The sequence below is a fragment of the Pteronotus mesoamericanus genome, unplaced genomic scaffold (genome assembly GCF_021234165.1).
Source record: "Pteronotus mesoamericanus isolate MK-2021 breed Mesoamerican mustached bat unplaced genomic scaffold, CSHL_Meso_final scaffold_54, whole genome shotgun sequence".
Lineage (NCBI taxonomy): Eukaryota > Metazoa > Chordata > Mammalia > Chiroptera > Mormoopidae > Pteronotus > Pteronotus mesoamericanus.
In genome coordinates, this window is record NW_026555321.1 from 9,599,806 (window position 1) to 9,627,420 (window position 27,615).

The 27,615-nt window shown below is 35.3% G+C and overlaps 1 protein-coding gene across 11 annotated transcripts in view; it reads left to right on the forward strand.

Annotated features, from left to right (window-relative positions):
• The window catches only part of SLC4A7 (solute carrier family 4 member 7), a 97,145-nt gene that overhangs the window by 18,915 nt on the left and 50,615 nt on the right, over positions 1-27,615 (forward strand). For 4 of the 11 annotated variants that reach the window (XM_054595144.1, XM_054595147.1, XM_054595145.1 and 1 more), the window contains exons 2-6: positions 17,050-17,131; positions 20,619-20,765; positions 23,925-24,063; positions 24,633-24,793; positions 26,756-26,905. In XM_054595144.1, coding sequence (XP_054451119.1) covers positions 17,050-17,131; positions 20,619-20,765; positions 23,925-24,063; positions 24,633-24,793; positions 26,756-26,905 — 679 coding nt within the window. Of the gene's footprint in view, positions 1-7,584; positions 7,764-17,049; positions 17,132-20,618; positions 20,766-23,924; positions 24,064-24,632; positions 24,794-26,755; positions 26,945-27,615 lie in introns of those variants that run through there. The other 7 variants (XM_054595154.1, XM_054595150.1, XM_054595151.1 and 4 more) reach the window with 3 other exon arrangements.

Sequence of the window (27,615 nt, forward strand, 5' to 3'; positions counted from 1 at the left end):
AAGGCGGTGGTTCTCAATGAGTTTGTGTGTTGGGGTGTGTTTTTTGCCTGTTCAGAGACATTTGGCAATTCTTGGAGACATTTCTTTTGTTATACCAGGGAGAGAGGATATGTGTGCTATTGGCATCGAGTAGGTAAAGGCCAGATATGCTCTTGAACATCCTACAATACACAGGACGTCCCCTTACAAAAAGAAATGTCTAGTCCTAAATGTCATCGGTGCCAGGTTGAAAAGCCCTGTCCTGTACAATCAAGGATCATAAAGCAAAAAGATCAAAAGATTCAAAATAGAGAAGACTAAGGTTATGGACATGCAGAAGTCACTCTTTACTGGTTTGTATGCCTTTGAGGAAGAGGGAGGAGTTCAGTCAGGTTATTTTTAAATTTCTTTTACCTATTTTATTTTTTATTGAATTTATTGGGGTGACACTGGTTAACTGAATTATGTAGGTTTCATAATCTTTCTCTGAAATGTATCTATTTTGTCCTTTACTTGAAAGTTCTACCAGCTTATACTTATTTATTTAAAAATCATGTTTATTCTCTTAGTTGTCTCAATTTTTCCCCCTTTGCCCTCCTCCACCCACCCACCCCACCCCCCTCTCCCACAGTCAATCCCCACTCTGTTGTCCATGTCCATGGGTCATTCATACATGTTCTTTGTTTAGTTCCTTCTCCTTCTTTACACCATTGTCCTCCTTCCCCATCCCCTCTGGTCACTTTCAGTCTGCTCCATGTTTCCTTGCCTGTGGTTTATTTTGTTTGTTAGTTTATTTTGTTGAATAGATTTCGCTTATAGGTGAGATCATATGGTATTTATTTTTCATCTACTGGCTTATTTCACTTAGCATAATATTTTCCAGTTCTATCTATGTTGTCACAAAACGTAGGAGTTCCTTTTTTCTTTCTTTTTAAAATGCAGATTGATTTTATTTATTTATTTTTAAATGTCAAGGTACATTATAAAATGTTAGAAAACTTAATCCATTATAAAGTCTCAGCGATCATGCAGCTGTGCAATCCTATAATACATCACCCATCTATTGTATTGCGCATTTGCCACCGTGAGTTATTTGTTATTTCTTAAGTAACATTTCCTAGTTAACTGTAACCCAAGGTGAGACCACAAGAATGAAAAATTCTTTGTGATTAATATGTAGTATTATTATAACTAAATGAATATATTCTCAGTGCAAATATAAATTAATCTTATTTCTGCTTTGTCTCAAGCATTTAAATGTGGAGTAGTCTTAAGAAATATAAGATATACTTTGTTGACTACAGCTACTTCTTGTAATGATGTGTTTAACTGGCATGTTTTTCACAAAAAAAGACAATTTTACCCTATTGTGAACTATATATATATATATTTTTATTTAAATGAATATATATATTTAATTTTCATGAAATTATACCTGTGCCTCAAAATATGTTTAAAAACAAAATTCCTGAAATGCCATGGGCACTTGAAACAACTTTTAAAAAATGACTTTAATCTACTTCACTGTAATATACTGATTATTATTATTTTTAGGTTTCATTTATTTACATTTAGAGAGAGGGGAAGGGAGAGAGAAAGAGAGGGAAAGAAACATGGATTGGTTACCTCTTGTGGGCCCCCAACTGGGGACGCATCTGGCAACCCAGGCATGTGCCCTGACTGGGAATCAAACTGGTGACCTTTTGGTTCACAGGGCAGCACTCAGTCCACTGAGCCACACCAGCCAGGGCTGATTATTCTGTGGTACGTATAAAATGCTGATAAGAAAACCATAGCTCTACCACATCCTAGATATCCTAACATATAAATGGGATGTGTATTTAATATTTATCTTCTTACTCTTTAAGTGTTTCTGAATATAATTAAATGTCCACGTTTCATAAAGCAGCTGCCAGGCAAGTTTTTCAAACCCTGAATTTTTTTTGGTGGACGGGCTGGAATAAGTGTTTAGGGTCATCCCATTCAGCCACCAGTACAGCAGGAGAGATCAGTTCCACATGTTTAATGCCAGCCGCCAGATGGCGATCTTAAACATTGTCGAAGACTAGTAGTGGTGGATTTTGAATAGGTTGCCCAAATTAAGCAATGTCTGTCTGCGTGTAGTAAGAAATAGAGCTACCTTCCTTACTCATCATTATTAAAGGAGATTGTTCTTCTCACACTTTATTTTGTGAAGAGTTTAGGAAAATATGAGAAAAGTAACAGTTTTAAATTAAAGAATTTAAAACATGTTTTCTCTTAATTAAGAAAATACACCTGACTTACTTTGGTTAAATTAAGAGAAATGTTTATGGGTCCAGTGCCTTACGTCAGCAGCAGCATCTACATCACTAGCAGTTATATTTTCTATCATGTTCATGTACTAAAAATGTGGCTTCACATTTGTAAAGGGAACTTAAATGGATGCTACATATGCTTTCTTTTTTTTCATATTTACTTTGAATTAGACCTTTATGTTACATTTATTGGGATGACATGGCTAGTAAGATTATATAGGTTTCAAGTGTACATTTTTCTGTGACACATGATCTGTATTGTATATTCCATTGTGTGTCCACTGCAAAAGTCAAATCATTTTCTGTTACCATACATTTGACCCTCTTTACCATTTATTAACCACTTCCCCACCCCCCTTCCCTCTGGTAACCACAATATTGTCTGTGTCTCTGAGTTTTTGTTTATTCATTTGTTGCTTTCAGTTTTATATCCCACATATAAGTAAAATCATAGGTTTTTAAATTTTTCTGACTTATTTCACTTAGTATGATATTTTCAAGGTCCATCCATACGCATTCTTAATTGTTTTAACTGGTGTGCAATTCCCCATCTAACTTAATGGTTTCTAGATGTTTTTCTCTTTTGCTGATTGAAATGCACAATTAGAATTCTAAGCTTCTTATCCTTTTAACTGAATTTAAGATTTAAAAAATAAGTGTGATTATATAACTGGCTGACTGTGAAGCTGAAAAATGTTAGTTTTTTTCAGGGTGTGTGCTAATTCATTTTTAGAAAATGGGGAAGTGTTGAGGAATACTTTGGACTATCTTCAAACCATGCGAAATGTGATTTCAAAAATGTTACTTGCCTTGTAATCGGAGTTGTATTCAAAACATGAATTGATCATAGTTTTTGAAGACTTGACTAAAATAATAATTTTTCAGCTTTAGGGGCTTCTTAATGATTATGTTTGGTATTAAATCTTATATGATATTTCCCACTGGCTGCTCTGAAAAGCCACCTTTGCCTCATTCTTGTGGTAGGCCCACCACCCACCTGTTCGTCTGCAGCGGACTGCTGAGGCGTTTTGGCTGGAGTTAGGAAACTCAATTTTCTCTTTAACCCGCTGCTGGAATCGCTGGCGCCCCCACCAGGTCCGCCGTGGCATGGGCAGCTGCTCCGAGATCACCACCGAGGACTTCCAGGAGAAGGAGGAAGTTGTGGAGGAGGCAGAGAATGGAAGAGAGGCACCTGCTCATAGGAACGTGAATGCGGAGAATGGTCAGCAGCAGGGGGACAACGTGGCAGATGCAGAGGAGGAAAAGGAGGGGAGGAAGGTGATGTTGAGGGAGAGGATGGAGAAGAAGGTGAGGAGGCAGAGACGGGCAGAGGGCAACTGAAGATGACGAGGGTGACAACATTTACACCAAGGAGCAGAAGACCGATGAGGATGACTAGAGAGTAAAAAGGGAAAGTTAAACAAACAAAAAAAAAGCGGCTGTGGCCTGTTCACCCTGCACTCGCAGTGTCGCACAATCTGCGGGGGTCACCTTGGTCACCTTGGAGCTGAAAGTTCCGCCCGTTGCCAGCAGGAACCCCCGAGATGAAATGCGCTCTCCACCAGCCAATCAAACCGCAATGCGAATTTGCAACAGGAGAGGAAAAAGAAGCAAAACTTCCAAGGCCCTGCTTTTTTTCTTAAAAGTACTTAAAAACAGAGAAGTTATACTTTTTATGTACGTTTTATATTTTTGTACATATCGTTAGCGGTCAGCCATTGTTAATGATCACGGGGTTACCAGGCCAGTCTTTGGGGTGCTCTCTGTCCAACATCTGGCATTGTCATGTGAACATACTCATTTTAATCTCAAGAAAGAAAGTCATTAAAAAAGAAGTATTAACAACAACACTGAAACAATATTACTCCGAGCATTCCAGTAACTTTTTTTGTCTATGTACTTAGCTGTACTCTAAGTAGTTGGTTTGTATGAGATGGTTAAAAAGACCAAAGATAAAAGGTTTCTGTTTTCCCTTTTTTTTTTTGCCTATGAAATTGCTGTTTATTTAGGCCTGTTTGATGTATGTATGAAGCAATGTTGTTGAACAAGAAAATGGAAATTTATTTTACTGACTCGTTCCAACAACAACAAAATCTTATACTGTATATTGAATTAATAGATCCTTAACATCTTTAGAGAAACATGATCTTTATTGAAATGTAGACCAACCCATATATTCTTCTGTACTTTGTTTATGTTTATATAAACATATACTCACAGATAATGTTTTATCCTTTGTAAAACAATAAATCATAAAACATGTAACTCTACAAATTGTGTTTTTCTTTTTTAAAAAAGATTTCATTTACTTATTTTTAGAGAAAGGAGGAGAGAGGGAGAAAGTGAAGGAGAGAAACATCAGTGTGTGGTTGCCTCTTGTACGCCCCCAGTCAGTGGCCTGGCCACAACCCAGGCATGTGCCATGGCTGGGAACTGAACTGGCGACCCTTGGGTTTGCAGGCGGGTGCTCAGTTCACTGAGCCACACCAGCCAGGGGTTACAACTTGTGTTTTTCTTAACAATGTACTGATATCTATTGAGAGGGATGTTGTAGTTCTAATTCTTTATATTTTCAAAATATTTCATGGTAATCAGGCATTCTGCTTATTTACCTACAAGTTGTTTTTGTTTTTGCTAGTTTGAACAGTAAACATGCTTGACTGTATCTTTACATTTTGGTGCTTTTATTTTTGTGGAGTAGACACCCAAAGGTGTATTGTTGCAAAAAGGATATCCTTTTTTTAATTTTTTAAAAAGATTTTATTTACTTGTTTAGAGAGAGGAAGGTAGGGAGAAAGAGAAGGAAAGAAACATTGATGTGAGAGAGGAAAAAACTTCGATTGGCTGCCTCTCAAAAGTGCCCCCAACCAGGGACAGGTGGGCAACCCAGGCAGGTACGCTGACCAGGAATCCCATCCCATTGACCCATGCCAGCCAGCGCGCAAAGGGTATCCTTGAAAATTAAAAATACACATTCTCGCTAGCTTACTCTCCAAAACGTTCTGAGCAACTTTCATTCTCTCTAGAAAGTATAAGAATATTTGTATTGTCCTATCTTGACCAGTTTTAAATGCTAATTAAATTTTTTTTTAAAATAAAGGGATTGGGAAGAAACATAAGCAGGTGACATGGTATGTCTGTGGCCTTGATGGTGGTGATGGTGTCACAGGGGTATCTATCTCCCCAAACTCATTGAGTTTTAGATATTAAATACACACAGGTCTTTACACATCAGTCATACTTCAGTCGGTTTGTTTAAAAAATAAGTATTACTATTCAGTAAAAGGACTAGCAAGATTAAAATTCCTGAGCTTATGTGTTGAGTTTATATCTAAACCTTAAAAGTTGGTTTTTAAAATTTTATTTGAATATTAGCTTAGTAGTGCCCAGAGTAATGTCACAACAAGTAACATTTTGGAGAAATGGATGTTTTGATGAAGAATTACATTTCGATTTACAATTTGGGAAATTAAAAATTTGTATACACCTAATTCCTTTTTTTTCCTCCTTGGGACTCTTCTTTTTTTCAGTCTCTTCCTTTCTCCCTTTTCTACCTAAATCCCTATGCTCAGGGTTTTTATAATCCAGTGGGAATGAGACATATGCATGACCATGTCTTAAATATTAGTGGGGAAGGCCAAGATTTTCTAGAGGAGGTAAATTTCAAGAGGTCATTGTAGAAATTGGCACTGAACTTGATTATTTGCAGATACTCTTTTCCGGGCTTGATGTATTGAGAATTTTTAAAATCAGTAAATGATGTGTCTTTCCTGTGTTTCTTCATATTTATGTTCATTTGTGAAGTATAAATCATAGAAAGTCTGAAGATTTAAAAAAATACGATTAATTACGTGCTTTTATTGTAACTGTTGATGCCATTGGGGTTTCTAATTCTTAAGTGTAATGAACTGGAGGCGTTAGTTGGATTTGAAGGCTATGGCATGTCTTTGGCCTGGTAGTTACTGTCTCATATCGAGTAGTGGAAAGTTAAAACAAAGCAGTTCTTTCTGTTTAATACATTATTTCAGTTTTAATTTTTCATTTTATTTTTTATCTGTTGCATGTCATCAGTGAATCCTATAGAATTAGTTGGTTAGCAGGACTTCACTTTTGGGATATAGATACTTCTGTTGAAGTATCATTTGCTTTGTTAAAATACAGACTTTGATGGTACCAGGAAGCAAATTTGTATATTCAAAGATACAGTTTAGTTTAATTTAGAATACATTTATATGAATTGGTAGACTTTTAATTTTATTAATTCATATTGAGTTAGAATTTTGTTTTAATTAACTATAGTTGGAAATTTTTTTTTTAAAATTTTATTACACATAGTTGAAATAGTTTTAGACCATTGAGTTTCAGTATAACAGTACACAAAATATTCATTTGAAATGGTTTCAGATTCCTTCTTCCAAACTAACCTTTAAGAAATGACTACTTGTTGAATTTGGTGAAGTATCAAAGAGGAATAATCAGAGTTACCCCTAAAGAGTATTAAAACACTCCTCCCTTTTCCAACAGAATATTTGTGTGAATCTGCGTTTTTTTCATGTAATTCAACCAAATACCAAATCATTTCAGATTGGTTACAGAAGTAGATAATGAGAATCCAGTTGTCGTCTATTAAGTGAGATACTACAGATTTGGCAAAATATAAAAGCCATTTTTCTCACTCGATTTTTTTGTTTTTGAAAATGGTTATTTTCAGTAAAATGTTGCTATTTAATGGCTTTATTATTTTTAAAAATGAATTAAATATTTTAAAGTTTCTCAGTTTTACTTTCCATAGGGTAAATATAGTTGTTAAACTGATATAAACAAAGCCCTTTGGAGAGTCTTTAATGATTTTTTAAAAGCCTGTAAAGAGATTTTGAGTTTGAAAGTGGCGGGGGGGGGGGGTGCTGCTCATTTCCTTTTTCCCTTTTAGGTGTTACCCATATGAGTACTTAATTTTTGGTTGAAATGATTATAAACCGTAATATGATTTATTAATATTGTTACTAATATGGTTAAGTTGGTATAAATATAGTAATGATAAAAAGGCAAAACTCTTCAGATGAAAACATCTTTGGATCCTTCCTGAAATTAAGTGAAAGGGCTAGATTTAGCCTAATGCATTGTTGAAAATGTATACTCTGAAGATACATGCATATACAGTATTCATCCACATATCCTTAGGGTGTGCTATCTATTGAACTGATGTTACAGAAAGGTTTATGTGTATGTTACTTTCCAGTTCTTTTGTGCTATATCCCTGGTATAAATTGTATTTATTAGCTTGGGAGATTAGGCAACTTAGAAGACAGCGATTGGCTGTACCATAAAAGCAACTTAGAAGAGTTCATCTGTGCAAAGCACAGTGACCTAAATCAGATACGTACTCACTGTCCGTGGAATCTTCAAAGGACGTACTGAATTACATTATCAAAAACAAGGCATTTATATATTGCTATGGAAAGATTTCACCTGGAGAAGAAGTTACTTGTATGTACCTAGTTATGATCTTGTGTTTTATTTACAAAGAAGGTTGACTCTTTCAGAGTTTAATAGTGAAGCTTGAAGAAATGTCAGGCTTATTAGCACTGGCTTAGAATAGTATCATCCTCTGTGTCCTTGGCTGTGGAAGTCATCTGCTGAAAAGAGTAAATCCTTGTATAAAGTTAGCAATGTTTGTAGCATCTTTATTACTGTATAAAATTAGGTTTTTGATTAGTTAATATTATTTGACTGAGGCTTTTAAGAATTCTATTTGGCTAAGATACTAGGAAAGAAATCACAGTCTCTTAATGGCTAAATGTGTTGTAAGGCGAAGTATTCTATAACTAAAATTACTCTACACGTTAATAATCTATGGGAGGTGTTACTTTTGAGCTATAGCTATATGAAATTTATATAGCTATATTAAATTACATAATGAAATTTGTGACAGGAGTCTTCTTCTGTTTTAATAGTGGGGCTTTTTTAAACCTCATGTGTCAAAAAGGATATTAAACTAAGTTAATGAATATAGTGTAAGTCTTTTAACACTTTTTACCCCCTAATATTATTCCTTTGGAATGTTAAAGTATCATTTTGATCATTTTACCAAGAAAATACAAATTGGTTTTGCTTTTCATGAAGGATAAATGAGAAGAAATAGTAAAATACAGCATGTGGTTATAAAATCTGTTTCAGGCATAGAAGCTGTTTTATTTTGCTGAAAATTCTTGCTTATGAAGTGAATTTTGATTTTATTATGTATTGTGTTGGGCTTTTTTTTGTTTATAAACTGAGTTGTTAAATTTAAAAATACGGAATGCTTTTCTGTGTTTGAGGTTTAATTGTCTTCATAAGGAGCCCTTGAGTGGACCTAATATAAATTTTTAGCTGAATGTCTTGTCTTTTGAAACATAACATTCAACGAGTATTTATTAGAGAACTTACCAAGGGCCAGTCTTGATGCTGAAGATACAGTGGTGAACAAAACCGGCATAATTCCTTTCCTGGAACTTACTGTTCAGACGGGGAGACAGTTAAGGAAGTACTTACATAAATAGGTAATTACAAGTTTTAATAAACACTGAAAAAAAAATTACTGTGTATTCTCAGCATGTATTACGGTGGCCTTGGTTTATTGTCTAGTGTTAAAGAACTCATGTAACTGAGACTTTAGAGACCTGGCTTTTTAAAAAATATAATTTATTTATTTTTAGGGAAGGTGAAGGGAGGGAGAAAGAGAGGGAGAGAAACATTAATCTGTGGTTGCTTCTCAAGTGTCCCCCTACTGGGGACCTGGCCTGCAACCCAGGCATGTGCCCTGACTGGGAATCGAACCAGTGGCCCTTCAGTTCACAGGCTGGCACTCAATCCACTGAGCCACACCAGCCTGGGAGACCTGGGTTTTAATTTTAGTTCTTTCGTCAACCAACAGTGTAAGTCTTAAGCAAGTCACTTGTATGTGTGTGTGTGTGTGCTTGGGCATGCTTGTGTTATGAAAGTGTGTCTACCTACCTACCTATGTATACTGTATAAAATGAGAAAACCGAATGGGAAAAGTAAAAGATGTTTGTTTACACCTATGACTTTGTGAGGTCGCATTTATCCATTAGGGGTGGAAAGGAGAATTCATTTATATCTGGATTTCTTATCATGGAGAGCCATATTTACCTGTAAATTAAATGATAAATTGGACATTTGATTATGTTACAGTTTTTCATCCACTACCGGGAATGCTGCTTGGTACATAGTATGTACTCAGTAAATATTTCTGGAATGAATGGATGACTTCCTTAATGACTAGTTTTTAAGGAAATGAGACTTTTTTCGTGGCCCATTGAATTCATAGGGAATATGGTTATTATCCAGGGGAAGAATAGGCAAACGGACCATATTGCCGAGCGATTTCCTGGCTCTCTGCTGTTGATTTTCATTAGAAACACGCAACAGAACCTTAAAGAAACCAAGCTAATGGTAACCCCATGCTGGCTGATAATGGGGATCTTGACAGGACAATTACTGAGACTTCTTTTTCTGAAAAACATCTACTGGGTTTTTGTCTGCTTTTTTTCCTTTTGTGTGGAATACCCATGCTTTTCTATACTAAAATGTATACAAATGTAGAGTTTTGTTTTTTTTTTTTAAAGAAAGCCCATTTTGGAAATAGGTTTTGTTTTCATTTCTATTAATAAACTTACATGCTTGATAATCCTAAAATAAGTGATTCCTGTATGGGTTTTTTTTTTTGTTTTTTTTGTTTTTTTGTTTTTTTCTTTGCAGTGGGTGTATATTGAATTAGAACTAGGAGTGAATGCCTCTCCTCAGAGAATTAATAATATTTGTGATTTTTAATTTCTGGTAGAACCTTGATGAGGCTTTCCATTGTCCATGACTCCTGTGCCTGGTGACAAAGTATCTGACAATAAAGTGTGTCACTAACAATCCTGGCTATTACTTGCCCATTTTTATACCTCATACTTCTCTGAGTCCTCTGCTCTTCCATTCTTTGATTTTCTCACTTTTGAAACTTTCTTAACACTTTAAGTTGTCTCTTGTTTCAACCATGATATTTGTTAAAAAAATATTTTATTGTTTATGTTATTACCGTTGCCCTAATTTTTCCCCCTCTGCCCCCTCCCCCTGCGCCCCCTTCTCCCTCTGCCCCCCACTTCCATAATCAGTCCCCTCACCGTTGTCTGTGTCCCTGGGTCCTTCATGTATGTCCTTCGACTGAACCCTTCACCTCCTGTCAGTCCCTGCCTCCGCCCACCCCTCCTACAGCTTCAGTCCATTCCGTGATTCGGTGCCTCTGGTCCTCTTTTGCCCATTAAGTTTTGTTCGTTAGATTCGTGTTACAAATGAGATCAGAGGGTATTTAAAAGAAAAAATTCTGAAGCTTTTTGTTGCAGTGTCTGAATTGATCCAGTTCCCACTGTGTCTGGTGATAAAGTGTTTTTCACAAGGCTTTTAAATTTTTTCTGTGGGAATTGCATGATTGCCTAAATTTACAATTTGGAGTAATTTTCCATATACCCTTTACATTTCTTCAGCTTACTTTAGAGTTAATATGTGGGTCCAGAAATGCCAACTGAGGTCTTTAGAAACTATGAATATTCTTTAGCTTTTCATTGTTGGAAACAGTAGTTGATGATTTCTCCCTCTCATTGGATCAGAAAGGATTATTTGTCTTACTCTTAAGCTTTTTGCTGATAAATTTATGCTTTCTGATGAAGTTTTATGCAACTTTTAGTGGGAGGTGGGAATGGAGTTGGGAATTGGGACTATTTGGAGGAAACTTAAATTTTGGAGGGACAACATTGTTATTTGTATATACTTTGATAGATTGCTCTAGGCACCTTGGGTTGAATATTCTGATATATCAACTTTTAGAACACTATTTATAGATTTGGGGTTGTTTGTGGTACTGAAAGTGTGTAGTACCTTTCAGTACTTTGTTGTCAATTGGAATGTATGTTTTTTCTGAAGGGTTAAAACAATATAAATTAAGTGGGAGCGGTCCCAAGAAGACCTAAGTATTATAAAATGATTAAGGGCATGAAGCAGCCTCAAAGAGAAATTTAAGTATGTGGGACTTAAGTGTTCACGGTAATCCAAAGATAGTTCAAACTTTGGTGTGCACCAAAATCACATACAAAGGTTATTAAAAATAGGGATGCTTGGGTGCCACTTGCACTACTGAACCAGCATCTCTAGCGAAGGGCCAGAGAAGCTGAGTTTTAACAAGCTCTGTAGGTGTGTCTGAATTGAGTATGTCAAAATCTCTTAATACACTGTTCATTCCTTATGAAAGTTAGTTGCAAGATCATGGCATTCCATCCTAGATAGTTACGTATGCATTTCCAGTATCACTCTCTTATACAACCATCGTGCTGTTTTAGGATACATTTCAAATCTTCACATAGGTTTTAAATTCATAGGTATTTGTTTCTGCACTTGTAAGACTTTGCTGATCTTGTTTCAAAGTTATATAGTAGATGAGAAAGCATTTTTTTATAGAAAAATGGAATAATTTCCTTTTTCAGAGTCAGTAAAAATGTGAGCATCCTCTGTGGCTTATGTACTAGCACTTGGTCCTCTCACGCAGTGTCTCACCCCTCAGTCCTTTCAGGTGGTGCTGTGCTCTCATTTGTGTTTGAAACCAAGGTAAATGGGGGACGTGGCTTTCAAAAGATGGCATTCTTAAGTCTACCTCTGTATTTACATGGTTAAAATAAAAGCAGTATAAAATAACAAATCCAGGAGTCCGCCTCTACTGCTGCAGGTCCGGTTTTTCTATTTTTTGTATGTTTTTCCAGTGTTTCATTGTGCAAATTTAAATATTCCTATTCTGGGGACTTTTTTATATAAAAAGTAGCATACTGTAGATGCGGTTCTCAACCTTGTTTGTGCTTCATTTGTAATAGGTAGTGGATGTTTTCTGTGACAGTGCATGGAGCATGTTCTTGCTTGCTTTGGTGGTTTGGTGTTCCCTGCTATAGTCATTCCTCTGGTAAGGGGTCCTTGGATTGTTTCTAGTCTTTTCCTTGTACAAGCTGCAATAAATAATCTTGCACATATGCTGTTTCATATACAGAGATTTTAAACTTCCTTTATGATCATATATGGATAATTCTTAAATCTGTTGTCTTCTTTGTTATAGAACAGGTACAGTCTGAATGGTTACCTTATTTCATAATATTTTTAAAATTTTTTAGTTTTTTATTACTTCTTACTCTTCACCCAAGGATATGTTTATTGACTTTAGAGAGAGAAGAAGGGAAGGGGAGGAGAGAGAGAGAGAAAGAAAGAAACATTGATATAAGAGAGAAACATTGATCAGTTGCCTCTGTTACATTCTCTGACCTGGGATTGAACCTGCAGCCTCTTGGCGTATGGGGATGATGCTTCAACCAACTTTGCCACCAGGCCAGGGCAGCTACCTGAGAAGTAGAAACTTGAAACCAAGGATAAAATAATTTGGTTAAGATTAGACGATCAGTCTTGGATTTATATACTTCAGGTGCATTTTCATTCTTTTGTGTGTGTGAGTTTTCCCAGTGCCTCAGCTTTATTTCATTTTAGGTACATTTTATAAACACTGGCTTGGATCACTCACTTATCTGAGGTTGAGAACGAAAACATTTTGATGTCAAGAGTTGCTCTGTGCTGTTGCTATTATTAGTTTTCCACTATATTCTTGGAGTTAAAAATGAGGTAGAGTTCGTTTCCTAGATGCAGACTTAAAAATAACTGACCTATTAGTAGATTAAATTCGAATTTATTCTTTTAAAAAATATTAAAACATTTGTTGTAACACAAAATGGAACACTACATAATTGTCCATCTCTTATTTCTTACTATTTTCCCAGTCATCATAGCACCAGTGTTAACAGTTTGATATTTAGCCTTCAGAATGTTTAGTGTTACATATATTTTTGTACATAGTACTTTTTCTTATGGTGCTTTTAAAAAACAAAAATATACTTTGTATTTATATTTAGAAATAGGGCTTAAAGCATTTTACAAAAATGATAGGATTTAAAGTATAGTGTACTTGTTTCAGAAATGTTTTGCCCCCCTGAAACATCAGTGGCTTTGTTCTAAGAGATTTTTAATATATAGTGATATACACCTGCATACTTGGTTGAATTACTTGTAGAATGTCAAGACGGCCAATTTACGTGGCCCACGTAATACTTGCATTTGTCGCAGACTGCCTTTCTGGTTTATGTTTCACAGCCATTGAAAAGCTAAGTTTTTAAGAGAAGAGAGAAATGAAGATGATTCTCCCCACCCTCCCTTTTTTTTAACAGTTCTATTGTAAAAATTTTAGACTTTAAAATTTTAACTTTTGTTTGTTCTGTAAGTTATACATGGAAACATTCTCATTGAAGACTAATAACAATATAGTAATGTTCTCATTTGGCTTTAAGTGAAGTGACTTAAGGCTTCACAGATAGTGTCTTACTGGAGAAGCTCGATGGACCATAAGAGGATGTGCTGATGGGCAGCCTTTTTATTTTAATACTCCTCTTTTTATTCATATTGGAAGTATTTCTTTTTTTATGATAGATGTTTAGAGGTCAGAGTGTTTGTTTTAAATAAGCAAATATTGTGAGATTGCCCACTTTAAGCGATTTTTGATTGTTAACTGATTAATGTTGTTAGTACATCTAAGCATGAGTGTATATCTGCATAGAAATAAAAGGCTTTGTTGTTGTTTAGGGGTGAGAGATAAGTGCATTGTCTTGCTTCCTATCTTGGCAACTGTCCTTGCTATGTGAAAGTTTAGAATGGGAGCAGTTAATCCCTTTGAAAATACACAGTATGCTGCCTCTTGGGATAACACAACTTCTGCCTTCTTAATTTAGGAGACAGCTTGTCTTTTGTACCTGTACATGTTTAGGGACTAAACGGTATTAAGTCACTGGAGGAAAATTGAATAAAGGTTTTAAACTATTATACTCTTAGTGGATGGTAATCATTAATTATCCATTCTTACAATTTTTGTGGGTTTTTTGTTTCCCATTTTTTAAAAAAGATTGATTTTTGGATAGGGGGAAGGGAGGGAGAAGACGATGGAGAGAAATATTGATGTGAGAGAGCAACATCCATCAGTTGCGTCTCTCATGTACCTGGACGGGGGACCAAACCTGCAACCCAGGCATGTGCCCTGACCGGGAATCGAACCGGTGACCTTTCACTTTGCCCAACCAACTGAGCCACACCAGTCAGGGCTGTTTGTTTCCTATTTGAAGCCTTTCCTCATTTTTAAGGATGTATCATTGTCATAAGCAGTTTGATTAACCCAGATACTATTGTCTGTCTTCTTTCTTAATCATGATATGAAAATGTCACCTGGTCTCTATAGCCTGCTTCCTACTTTAAATATGGCAAATCATTTTCCCTCCCCTGAATTTCCTATATTAAGTTGAGCACCAATCCTTTAGAGTCATATACAACTACCACTTGATATCCAAATGTATTTGATTCTATAGCTTGGATATGTAACCTTCAAAAAGTAAGTTTGTACATCAAGAGATTGGCATTCGCTAATATATGGAGCCTGGTTCTGAGTTTTGGTTAGCAAATGGTGGCTTGGATAGCAGGGAATTCATTTAAAATGTAATCAAATTGTTTCAGTTCCTGAGTTTAAAGATAAGAGAATTTGGATACTTAGATTTTTGAGTAGCAAGGAACAATTGTATATGAATCTAGTTTGTATACACTGAGAAAAGCAATATACAAAAGTACAAAACTTTAGACCAAAGATTGGAAGAGACTTTAAAAGATCATTTTACCCAGCCTCCTCTTCGATCCTTTCTAAAACATCGGGTTCTTGAGTTTGCGGACATTGCGAGCGGTAAAAGGCTGACTGCATTGTGGGTCAGCTTGGTCTGTGCTCCATGCTGGAGGAGATGCTGGGAAGTAGGAGGGACCACAGAGAAAATGGGAATGGTTGAGAGCTTGTCTTCAAAAAAGACTATAATTGGAAGGGTAAAAAAAGTAATGTCATTCGAGAAGAATGATGTTGAGTGGAATATTAACCATGTTGTAATTGATGTTAGTATTATTTAATTCTTTCCTCTCCTTTTGACTCTGTTGCCTGCAAAGCTACCAATTAAAGCATCAGGATCTTCTAAGAGAACAAATTAGATTATTTTTTTTCCTTCTTGAAAGCTCTTTTTTTCCTCCTGCTTTGGGAGGTTTGGAGTACTTTGCTTCCATCTGAGCCAGAACGTTGTCCATTTCCTTTTTGCCCATCCTTTTGCCTGCTCTGAAGGTCATCTACCCCTTCACAAAGCCCCAGCCTCTTTCTGCTCATTTTTGGTTCTTCAGCCTCTTTCTGGGCATTCCTTTCCCTGCAGTCATCTTTTGCTTTGATTCTTTGACAGAGGCATTATAGGATGGGACCTCTCTGGTGGGAATGGCTTGCTGAATGAAGTTCTGTACTCTAGGTTGCCCTGTGTACTGCACATACAATACAGACTCTGTGAGCTGATTCTTGCTACCCGTGAAGTTCAGAAAGGCCTGTTTAATTTCAGCCAGCTCTTCCTCAGAGCCTTTGTATATCTTTTAAAAGCTTGGATGTCCTCCTCCCGTATGTCTCCGAGTCCTGGGCTTGGCTGAAGCAGCCTTTTCCACTGCTTCCTGCTCCTGGTATACTGCCCTCTAGTCTTTGTCACAGGAAATGAAATAGACTTTCCAGGGCAGGTTGAAGTGATGGTGGTGTCCACCTGGTTACCCTTGCCCACCCAGTCTGGGCGCATCTGCTAGGACACCTTGTGAGGTTCTAGGCTTCATGCTGCCCTGCCAGGTTGAAGGTCGGCGAGGTGGGACATTCCCCTGTCCGGCTCCAGCAGACCCATGCTGGGCAAGGGTCCAGAGTGCAGGAGTATTTGAGGGAGGGGAATTTGTTCATCTGTCTCTATCTATGGCACAGAATCTTGTGCATTGTAATTACATAATAGTTAATGGTGATTATAATGCTCCTTTGAAAGTTAAGTTAGAAATTGAGAAGGGAAGTTTTATTCTCTTAGAAATAATCTATGCCATATTTTACAATAAATATATTTTAGTCTTTGTTGAGCAGAAGAAGGGAACAAAATTATGAAGGTAGATTTACAGCTTAAAGCCAGGCTCTCTTTACGGGTTAACTTTTTGGCATGGCTGTTCCTTTGTATAAACAAAAAGTTCTTAAAATTTTGGCTCTTGGTTAATTTGTCACTGAAAAGTGGTACTGCCTGTTAAGTCTATAGACTTACTTTTGACAATTTTATGTTCAACCGTAATCCAGTCTGTGACAGCTCAGTCAAGTGTTTCCTTTTAATTAGAGGACCACAAAGCAAAGAGCAAGAAGTAAGGCATTCTGTATTGCTATCTAAGGTCCCCCTCACCCCAGATGTTCTTTAATTTCTGATCTGAATTTTACCGTTTACTCTCTTTTTGCCCCCTCACCCCAGATGTTCTTTAATTTCTGATCTGAAGGGTCTTTCTGTTGGATGTGAATATATGTACCTGTTATTTAGTAACTTCCATAGAACAACAATTAAAAATCTTTGTCATCTCAGTTTTTACTACGAGGTTTTGAAGGTTTACTATGAGGAATGGTCTTTTGTGGGTTTAAAAAAAATGTATAAGCATACTTTAAACAGAATGCAGTTAGCTGTAATAAGAATTTAGTTCTTTAATAGGAGGGCAATTATATATTTTTTGGCTATCTCAGATAATACACCTAGTAGTAGGTCTTTACTATACATTGATTCATGAGCCAATGTAAATAATTTCTTTATAGGGTCCTGATGAAGAAGCTGTTGTGGATCTTGGTAAAACCAGTTCAACTGTGAACACCAAGTTTGAAAAAGAAGAACTAGAAAGTAAGTTTATTTACAATCACTTTGCTTAGCAGGGTAATTTACTATTAGTGTCCTTTAAGATTTACCTACTATTTGCTGAAGTATTTTTTTGTTGTTGTGAAGTAGAGCATACATTGAGAGGGGTGTTCAATTGTACTTTCTAAATGTAATTTAAAGATTAATATAGCAAGCACTCATGTAACCACTACCTATATCTGCAAATGGAATGTTCCCTGATGATTTACTCTTTGTTGAAAGCAGGCATAACACAGATTATATAACACAAACTTCGCTATGGTTACCATTAGTTAACTTGGAAAATTGAAATGCCACAGTTACAAATCAGTTAGTACTTTTATTTTTTCCATTTCAAGCAGGTTGGGACATTTGTATTATGAGCAAACTAGAGTACCAGACTAATAAAAGCCACAGTTATCACTAGTTGTCATCTAAATACTCATTTTATAGGTCTGTTACATCAGCCTTTTAAAAGGCTAAAATAACCTCAGCATGGAATTGTGGAGCAAATGAATTATTTGCCAGTCTTTCTTCCTTAAGCAGAAGAAAGTGGTTTCTTTTCTTTATTTTCTTTTGAAATATATTGCAAAGATAGTACAGAGTGTTCCCTGTATACCCTCTGGCCAACTTTTTCTGTTAACATTTTATGTAATCAGCATACAGTTTATGAAAATGAAGGAATTAATTTGTAACGATCTTATTAACTAAACTGCGGATTTATTCAGGTTTTCCACTGATATGCTCTTTCTGTTCCGGGATCCAGTTGAACGGTTTAGGAGCCAATAGTACATTTTGTTGTCATGTTTCCTTAGTGTCATGTAATTTCTAACAGTTTCTCCATCACTCCTTGTTTTTCATGACCTTGATTTTTTGGGGAGTAGTGGTTAGATACTTTGTAGAATGTCTTGAAGTTTGGGTTTGTGTAATGTTATCATACTAATAGACCAAGAGTATGGATGTTTGGGGAACATACCACTGAAGTGACTGGCTATTCTCAGCGTATCACATTTGTGGACATACGATATCACGGTGACTTACTGTTGGTGATGTTAACCTTGAACATTTGGTTAAGGGGATGTTCGTGGTACATGTCTCGATAGACTTACTTTGGGGTCTTTTTGAGCATACATTGTTAAATTAAACTCTTCTGGGGAAACTGGTATCATGGGGCCATTAATCTGTTGCTTGTAAAAAGGAGATGGAAAGAGACACGAGTGTTCTCCACATTTACTTTCTGAGATAAAAAAAGAAACATAAATTTGACTTTTAAAGTCTACACTTACTAAGGCTTCTAGAAAGAACCTCAGTTACCTAGAAGTTTGTGGTTAGATTCTGTGAATTGCAGAGACTATGGAAGTTAAAATTTTAGCAATAATTTTATTAATTCAAATGTATGGTGATAATATTTAGTCCATCACATACCATTTAATGTCATCTCTCAGGTATATGCGACCTAGACCATGCAGAGAGGGACTTAACTATATTTCTTGGCTTCCCTAGATTATCCTAAAGCCCCTTAACTTTGTATACTTTGTACATATCTTAATTTCAGTATCAAGTTTGAGGACGAGGTTAAGTTTATTTCAGAGTGTGACTAAATAGGCCTTTGATGATATAAAGTAAAGGTGAAAGAAAAATGAAAGAAAAATTATGGGAGAATACTTAGGGGGCAATAAGAAAAACAGGAAAAAAACCCCATGTGGCCCAATCTTTCAGTCTTTGGATTCTAACATTTTTGTTTATTTTATCTAAATTGCAAACTCATGAAAAATTATTTATTTAATTCTAAATTGCTAACTCTTAAAATTCATTTTTGTGTTGGTGCACTGGGGCTTGCGTGCCAGAACCCATTAGTACTAATTGGGGTAACAACTCTGTAATTTCCAGTGCACAGTGATGAGAACTTTACTCTTTAATTTCTACTTTTCTTTGGTGTTCACAAGAAAATAGTGTCACTAAAATGAAATTGTAAGCTCACTGAATTTTGTTATTTTTTTCACTTTTCTTGAGATGTAATTTACATAACAAAATTCACCAGTTTCAAGCACATAATTCGTTATTTTTTAGTATATTTACTGTGCTGTGCATAATTACTCTCTAATTCCAGAACTTTTCCATCATTCCATAAAGAAACCCTTTATAATTGGTTTTTAAATTTGGGACTTTTCTGGTAAAATATTGTCAGATAATTGGTATTTAATTTTTACAGTGCTTAATCTAGTGCTTACCATGACATAGGTAGAATAGTGGATAGTGGCAGATGTTTAAATGATTTTAGTTTAAATGATTTTAGTTTAGTTTAATAAGTTTTTATAGGTCTAATATCTGTATGCAGCTCTGTGCATGCTGGTAAATGATTGCAAAATCTCCATGAGTTTGGAGTTACAAATAGATTTTATTGAGTGGCAAATTTGCAAAGACAGAGAACCGATGAATAATCAGGATTGACTGTACCTGTAAATCTTATCTAAAGATGAAGATCTTAACTTTCTTGAGGTAGTTATTATCTGACCATCTTATGGAATTTGTTAGGAAAGGAATGACATTACTGTTCATATTTCAGCATATTATTTTTTTACATTGCTTTTTGTACATAAAGGCAAAAAAGCAGTTCTATGCCAGATGGTTTTTTCCTAGTGGCAAATTAGTTAAACTTGTAGTCCATGACCCCTATCACTTAACACAGTTTAAATAGGAACATCATTAAAGTTATTTAAGAAATCAGTTTCATGCTTCTTAGTATTTGACACAGGGCTGCTAACTGTCTTGCTCCCTGATGCAGTTTTCTTTAGTGGGCAAGAGCAGAGATTGTCTTTTATAACCTTTTTTTTTTTTTTTTTTTTTTTTTTTTTTTAAGTCAGAGTACAAACTCAGGATAATGCACCATCAGCAGAATGGAAATTTTAGCTTTTTCCATTCTCAAATTATATGATAATCTTACTGTATTGCTTTGTTTTCCCAGCCTGAGAACTTCCACCTTTTAATTGGAGTATTTGGAACATTTACATTTATTGTAGCCCTCAGTAATTTGGACCTTGATTATTTGAGATATTCAAAACTTCAAGCGATTAGTAAAAATTTATAAATACCCAAATATAAAGTATTTAATTATCATTAAAGCACATCTCTTAAGAACCTCTACTGACTAGGACTGGCCATAAATGTAGATGGAATAAATTTTTGTCTACATAGTATGATTTTAGGAGGGCCAAGCTCTGCTTTTCAAAATATCATTTTAGACTTGCAAACTAATGCTTACACAAGTAGCCTGTGTATCTAGTGTATATATCAGTCAGTGGTATTAGCCCTTGGTGTAATATTTTGTGTAGTGCTCTATAAAATAAGAGAAGTAATAGGAGACTAGCTTTTTTAATTATGTGCATTTATATGTAATTTTCTTTTATGGAAGTAAATTGTGGTATGCTTTTTGTGCTTATCACTTTTTTTCCCTTTTGGAAAACCAGTAATATGTTTTTGAACCTTTTGCTAGGTCATCGAGCTGTATATATTGGTGTTCACGTCCCATTTAGTAAAGAGAGTCGTCGGCGTCATAGACATCGTGGACACAAGCATCACCACCGGAGAAGAAAAGATAAAGAATCAGATAAAGAAGATGGAAGGGAATCGCCTTCTTATGGTAAAAGAGAACAGTTCTCCATTAATAGTTTAAAGCTCTTTACTGGAAAGCTTTTTTTAAAAAATTGAATATTTTCTTTTAAAAAATGTATGTCTTCAATAATTTAGACACATTATGTGCATTGAAAAATTCCAATTGAAGTGAGAATATTTTTTCCTACAGGAAAAATATTTAGTTTGTAGGTTAAGATATACTTGGGATAAGTGGCAAACGTAAGGGGCCTTGTTTTTGTTGTATTCCAGCCTTGGAATTATAAAAGGTGAGTCTTGGCACTTATGCTTCAATTTTGTAGGGTTTTATTTACCTTTCTCCATTATATAATTATTCACATAGGCAATAAACAAATATCTGGAATCCCGAGACTCCTGAAAGAGATTGAATGTTTTGTTTTATTTTTAAACACTGTAGTCAGAGGATCTTCTTATTCACTATACTGGATTACTCAGTTATCTATGAAAAAAGAGTGCTCTGATTTGATAGTATGATTTATAGAAGGACAGAATTTTGGTTTGAAAATAGAGAAATACAGAAGTGCCAAAAGACAGAGGAAATCAGGGGGGAAAAGGCACATTGTAGAGAAAAGAGAAGGTATCTGATGGTAAATGTTGGTAACCCTGATTTAACTGGCGCTGAGAAGAGGGAAAGGTGAGAACCAGAAAAAAAAATAGCTGTGTAGCCTGCGGAGGAGTCTCAGACATTGCACTTAGTTGACATATAGGGAGCCACTGATTTTTTATGGCACAACGTGGACCCACATGGCCCTCTTTACACAGTGGGTCCTAGGAGTGTATATGCATTCCAGCTCAACAAAACCCGAGGAGGAGAAACATGGAAAGAATCATGCAAAGGCACATAAAATCAAATGGCTGAAACTGAGATGTAACAGTCCTAAGTGTATATGATTGGATTAACAGCCTCAAAATACCAAATCTAAAACTGATAAAATTGAAAAAAAGATAAAGATAAATTCTCAGTTACAGTTGGAGATTTCAACTCTTCTTTCTCAGTAATGGATAGAATAAGTAAACCAAAAAAAAAAAAACAACCCAATAATGATATAAAAGACCTGAGTAACACTATTAGATTGACGTTCACATGTATAGAGTAGTCCCCAACAATAGCAGAATACACATTCTTTACAAGGTTAAAGGAACATTTACCAAGATAGGTAATTTTCTAGGCTATAAAACAAGTTTTAATACATTTAAAAGAATTGAAGGATATTCTCTGACCACAATAAAATTAAACTAGAAAGATCTCAAGAAAAATGCCTAAATATTTAGAAATTAAATAAGATGCTTCTCAATAACTTGTAAGTTAAAGAAGCAATTATTATGGAAATTTGGAAATGTTTGGAACTCATGAAAACAAAAACAGTGTTGTCAGTAACTGAGATAGAGCCTTGCGATATGAGGACCTGCTTCTGATGTGCACAGGCTTTATTTAGCATGGTACTGTGCAAGCTGCCTACATATTGAAATTTGTTAAATGCAGCTAAAGCAGTGCTTAGAGAAGAATTTGTAGCATTTAATCCTTATGTTAGAAAAGAAGAAAGATCTTAAATCAGTGATTTCAGTTTTAACTTAAGAAAACAAGTTGGGGTAGGGGGGGCCCTGGCTGGGTTGCTCAGCTGGTTAGCACATTGTCCTGATACGTCAAGGCTGCAGGTTGAACCTCCGGTCAGGGCACCTAGAAGAATCAACCAGTGAATGAATAAAATGGGACAACAAATGGATGTTTCTTCTTACGATTTGGAAAAAGGCAAGAATGTCCTGTCTAGCCACTTCTCTACATGGTACTGGAGCACCTAGCTAGTGTAGTGGGACAAGAAAGAAATTAAAGGCATACAGATTGCAAAGGAAGGAATAAAATTGCTTTTATTCACAGACACAGGGTTATGTACGTAGCAAATCCGAAGCAATATGGAACTACAGAACTAAATGAGTTTAGCAAGGTTGTAGGATACAAAATCCATTATATTTATATATAGTAGCAGTGAACAATTAGAAATTAAAAATTGGAAATACCACTTTCAGTAGCACCAAAATTTTACTTGGGGATAAATAAGGTTCACAATATTAAGAAGCTCTGTCACAATATGCTTTCTTCCTGCATAACTCTAAAGGTATTCTTTCAATATGCAGACCAATGCCATATACATATTGGAAAATTCTTGTATGTTTTTCTCTTGCCTTTTTCTCCTTGTTCTTTATATTGTCCTCTTTCTGAAATTTTTCCTGTTCAACTTTCTCATTCTGTTCTCTGAATTTCATAACCTTTTGTATTTTTTGTCTTATTTGTCATTGATGCATTCTGTCTGATTTCCTCCGAGCTGTCTTTTCCTGTTACGATTACTTTTAATTTACTCTATAACCTGTTTTAATATCACTCTTTTTGCATCTACAAGTGCATGAAAGTTTGTTTACTTCATTGTCAATTTTGAGTTTGACCTAACCTCTCATATTCAGCAGAATTTGAGTTTGTTTTTAATTGATGCTTATTGTTGTTTGCTAGTTTGTTTTCACTGTCTTGGACTAGAATTTATGGTAATGTCTCTGGGAATCCCCTACCACATAGTTTAAATTCGGATTCCACGAGTAGGATATTTGCTTCTTACAGTGACTGTCCTACCTCCCTAACGTCAGCTGATAAAAGTTTTGCTTCTCCATGATAGTAGGAAAAGTCAGGTCCTGTATACTTCTAGCTTTGGGTTTTCCCGTATCTTTTGGGATTTTCTTTTTTCACTCTTGAACTTAGCTACATATTAAGTATTATTTTATGCTCTTTATTCTCTGACATTTTGACATATTTTTAGTAAAGAGAAAGTCCTGTCTTTGAGCATAGTATTCCATGTTTTTGGATGATGCTTATTTTTATGTGTTTTTGCATCAGTTAGTTACAAAATTATTTAGTCTTGTTTATTTTTAACATGGAATCTTTCTTTTTCTTCTGTGGATGTGATCTTTCTGTGATACTCTTTTTTCCCCCCCCCGGGGGACTGCTCCTGTTTCCTTCCAGAATTATAGTATTTTAATAATGAATGAGTTTTGATGATATATCTTTATTTATAACCAAAGGATTTCATGTTCAAAACTGTGAACTTACCTTTGAATGAATTGAGGCAAATTGTGAGTATATTTAAATTCTTATTTTGTCAAGACACACCATCCCAGAGGGTTCAGTTCATCCTTGGTACTGAAGATGATGATGAAGAGCACATTCCCCATGATCTCTTCACGGAAATGGATGAACTGTGTTACAGAGATGGAGAGGAGTATGAATGGAAAGAAACTGCCAGGTAATGAATGCTAAGTCTTAGCATTTAAGTGGCTTTGCATGATTTCTTTTTGTAATGAGAATATGAAATTGAAATTATTATTATAGATGTATGGTGCTTTAAAACAATGAGCAGAGAATTTCCTCATGTCTGAAAATTATCTTTAGTTTTTCTCTCTGTTCTCAAAATTTGTTTCCTTAAATACTCCATACTACTTTAACATAATGCAAAAGGAGTTCTGTTATAAATTTTCACAAGTCTTTAATTACAGAAAATCAAAATCAAATCAAAATCTTGTGTATTTTAAGTTTAAAAGAGGATTAGAAGTGGAAACTGTGAAGTGCCACAGTTTGTTTTTGTAGACGTATTGTGATAGCTTAGAACAGAAAGAGGAAGCAAAGGTAACTTGTGACTAATAGGTATTATAGGTCGTAGCCTGCCTGATTTGTAAAAATGTGTTTATAGCCAAATTTTGTTTTGGTGGTGGTCTTTGTTTCTCTTTAAAAGAACAAGTTTACGTTCATGAAATTAAAATAAGCCAATGAACATGTCATTATTTATAAAATATTTTTATACATTACACATTTCAGATGGCTGAAATTTGAAGAGGATGTTGAAGATGGTGGTGACCGGTGGAGTAAACCCTATGTGGCAACTCTCTCTTTGCACAGTCTTTTTGAACTAAGAAGTTGCATCCTGAATGGAACAGTCATGCTGGATATGCGAGCAAGCACTCTAGATGAAATAGCAGGTTATAGCAAAGTGACACTTTTATATTTAAGTTATACTGAAATTAGAGATACTACAGTAAGGGAAATAAAGTGGAATTTCAGGCCATTGATTTATCAACTGTGTTGAGCTTCTGTTCAGTGCAGGGCAGTATGAAGAATAGACATATAAATGACACTTTTTGCCTCTGGTGAGTTTTGAGTCTAGAAGATTAGCCATAACTTTAGTATCAGAAAGAGGGTGAGTAGAGCCATAAGCCAGATAAGCAGTCAGTTTTCTGGAAATGCAAGGGAAAGAGCTCTTTGTTTCTTTGTTTTCTGGACCAAGATCTCTGGGGAATATCTGCAGACTATATTAACTGTACAACTTATTTATAGAAGTTTGAACACATGGGAATAAGCAGCAGTTAGTATAAGAGAAAAGAGTGTGTTCTAAGGAGGATGAAGAGAAGGAAGAAAGGTCTAGAAAGTATAGACAGGTATGATTTCAGGAAAGTTAGTGTGAGTATACAGATTTCTTGAATAGTAATTGGAGACATTTTTGGAAAATAAATTACAGAAGGATTGTGACTAGCCTTGAATTATGGGGCTAAGAAATTGGATTTATTTTGGTAGGCATTTTGGCTCTATAGTGGCTTTTAATTTGGAGAGTAGCATGTGATCTAATGTGTGTCAGGAAGATCATTCTGGCAAGAATATGTAGGGTAGCTTTTGATTAGGAAACGGATAGAAGCAGGTTAGGCCAATTGTTCGATTGGAATAGTTTATGGAAATGAAAGGTAGTGTGGAGATAGAAAGCAGAAAAAGACAGCTATGATAAAGCTATTTCATTACTAACTCTAATTGCTCAAAGCCACCATTAAGTTCAGTGGTAATGAATTTGATAGTGTGATTACCTTTATAGATTGGTCCCATGGAAAAACAAACAAACAAAAAATCTATAGCATTTGATCTTCAAGAGAACTATAAATTATTTAAATTTCTTAAATTCTTAAATTCTAATAACCAGATTGTTAGATTTGACCACATGCTGCAAACCTTTAAAATTATCATAAATACTGTCTTTATGAAGAAAACTTGAATTAGGAATATTGAAATTTGGACATACTTTGCAATTATCACATAATACAATGTAACATTTCAGTAAATGTTTTGTATAATCCACTGTCACTTGTATGGTAGCCTATAGTCATTGTGTTATTGTAATAGTTAACCTGCTAGGTTGATCCCTTCCAGTTTTCTTTTGGGCACGTACACGTTTGAAAGCTTGACGCTTTTATCTCTAGTGGCACTACTTAAAAATATTTATGTATACCCCATAAATTAGAAATAGCCCAGTCACCACAGTACTGTATAAAACGTTAACGCCTTCAATCTCGCTGTCCCCCACATCCCACATCCGCATCTCCCTAGAACTGATTACTTGATGGTATGTTAACTCTTTGCTCCTTGGTGGTTCTGCCTCTCGGAGGGTGAGAACAAAAGCTTGATCTGCTTAATTAACTGCTCCATTCCCGGCACATAATAGGTACGCAGTAAATAGTTAAATGATTAAATGAATGAGTCCAGATATTCATCTACAGTTTTTGGGAAAAGTATGAGGTAAAGCAATGAAATTCCTTCACTTCTTAGGAAGCCAATATTATTGAATATTCAGTTTAATAGAATTGATTGTATCCATATTGGGAAAGCACTTTCAACTATAGGGAGGCTATTAGTGTAGAGCAGTAGTCTTTTTATAAATAATAGTACTTATTAATATGAGGGTCTCTGTGTAATTTGTTCATTTTTGTTGGCCAATGTTCATCTTCACCTTTATGCATACATTATGCAGTATCAGAAAAGAACAGTATTTTCCAGAACTACGTAAGAATGTTGTTCTTCTAGTAGGATTTCACTTACAGTTTATTCCATGTTATAGTTACCCGTGTGTGTGTGTGTGTGTTTGTTTGTTTGTTTACTTTATTTATTTATTCTTTGGCTAGATATGGTATTGGACAACATGATAGCCTCTGGCCAGTTGGATGAGTCCATTAGAGAGAATGTCAGAGAAGCTCTTCTGAAGAGACATCATCATCAGAATGAGAAGAGATTCACCAGTCGGATTCCCCTTGTTCGATCTTTTGCAGATATAGGCAAGAAACATTCTGACCCTCACTTGCTTGAGAGGAATGGTGAGATAAGTTGTGGCATCCGGTTTTTGCTAACACTTCTGTTCTAACAGCATTCCAGTATGTTACAGTTGGCATTTGGGGAAAGGAAGATATTTTTTCCAGATAACTACATAGGTCATTTTATCATCTTTTTATATTTTTTTAAAAAAGTATTCTTTGTGTATTTCAAAATGTCTTTCTTCATAACATGACAGAGTTATCTGTAGAAATTATTTAAGTAAACAACTTCAGGCATTCACTCTGTTATTATAGCACACTTAAGTATCAGTAATATTTAAACTCTATTACTATATCTAACCCTGGATTATTTCTCCTTCATGCTTTTTTATTTCTCCTCAAGAATTCTTGTGTGATTGATTAAAGAGGCATAAATTATGATCTATAAATTTAGTTTAACCTTTTTAAAATTCCAAATCTTGGGTTTGAACCTTATTATCTGTATTAGATTTTTTCCTAGTGAGGTTTTTTGTTTGTTTGTTTTTTCGATCTCTTGAATATATTCTGATGGGCATAAACAAGAGTTTTTGCGTTGGTTTGCTGATTGCACTGATCTTTCTTTATACAATATGTGAAAAGTTTTTATGATTGCCCCTGTCTTATTCTAGGAGTGACGCAGGGCACAGACCCACGTGCTCCCGCTTCCCATTCTCATTCACAGTCTAGCAGTGGGT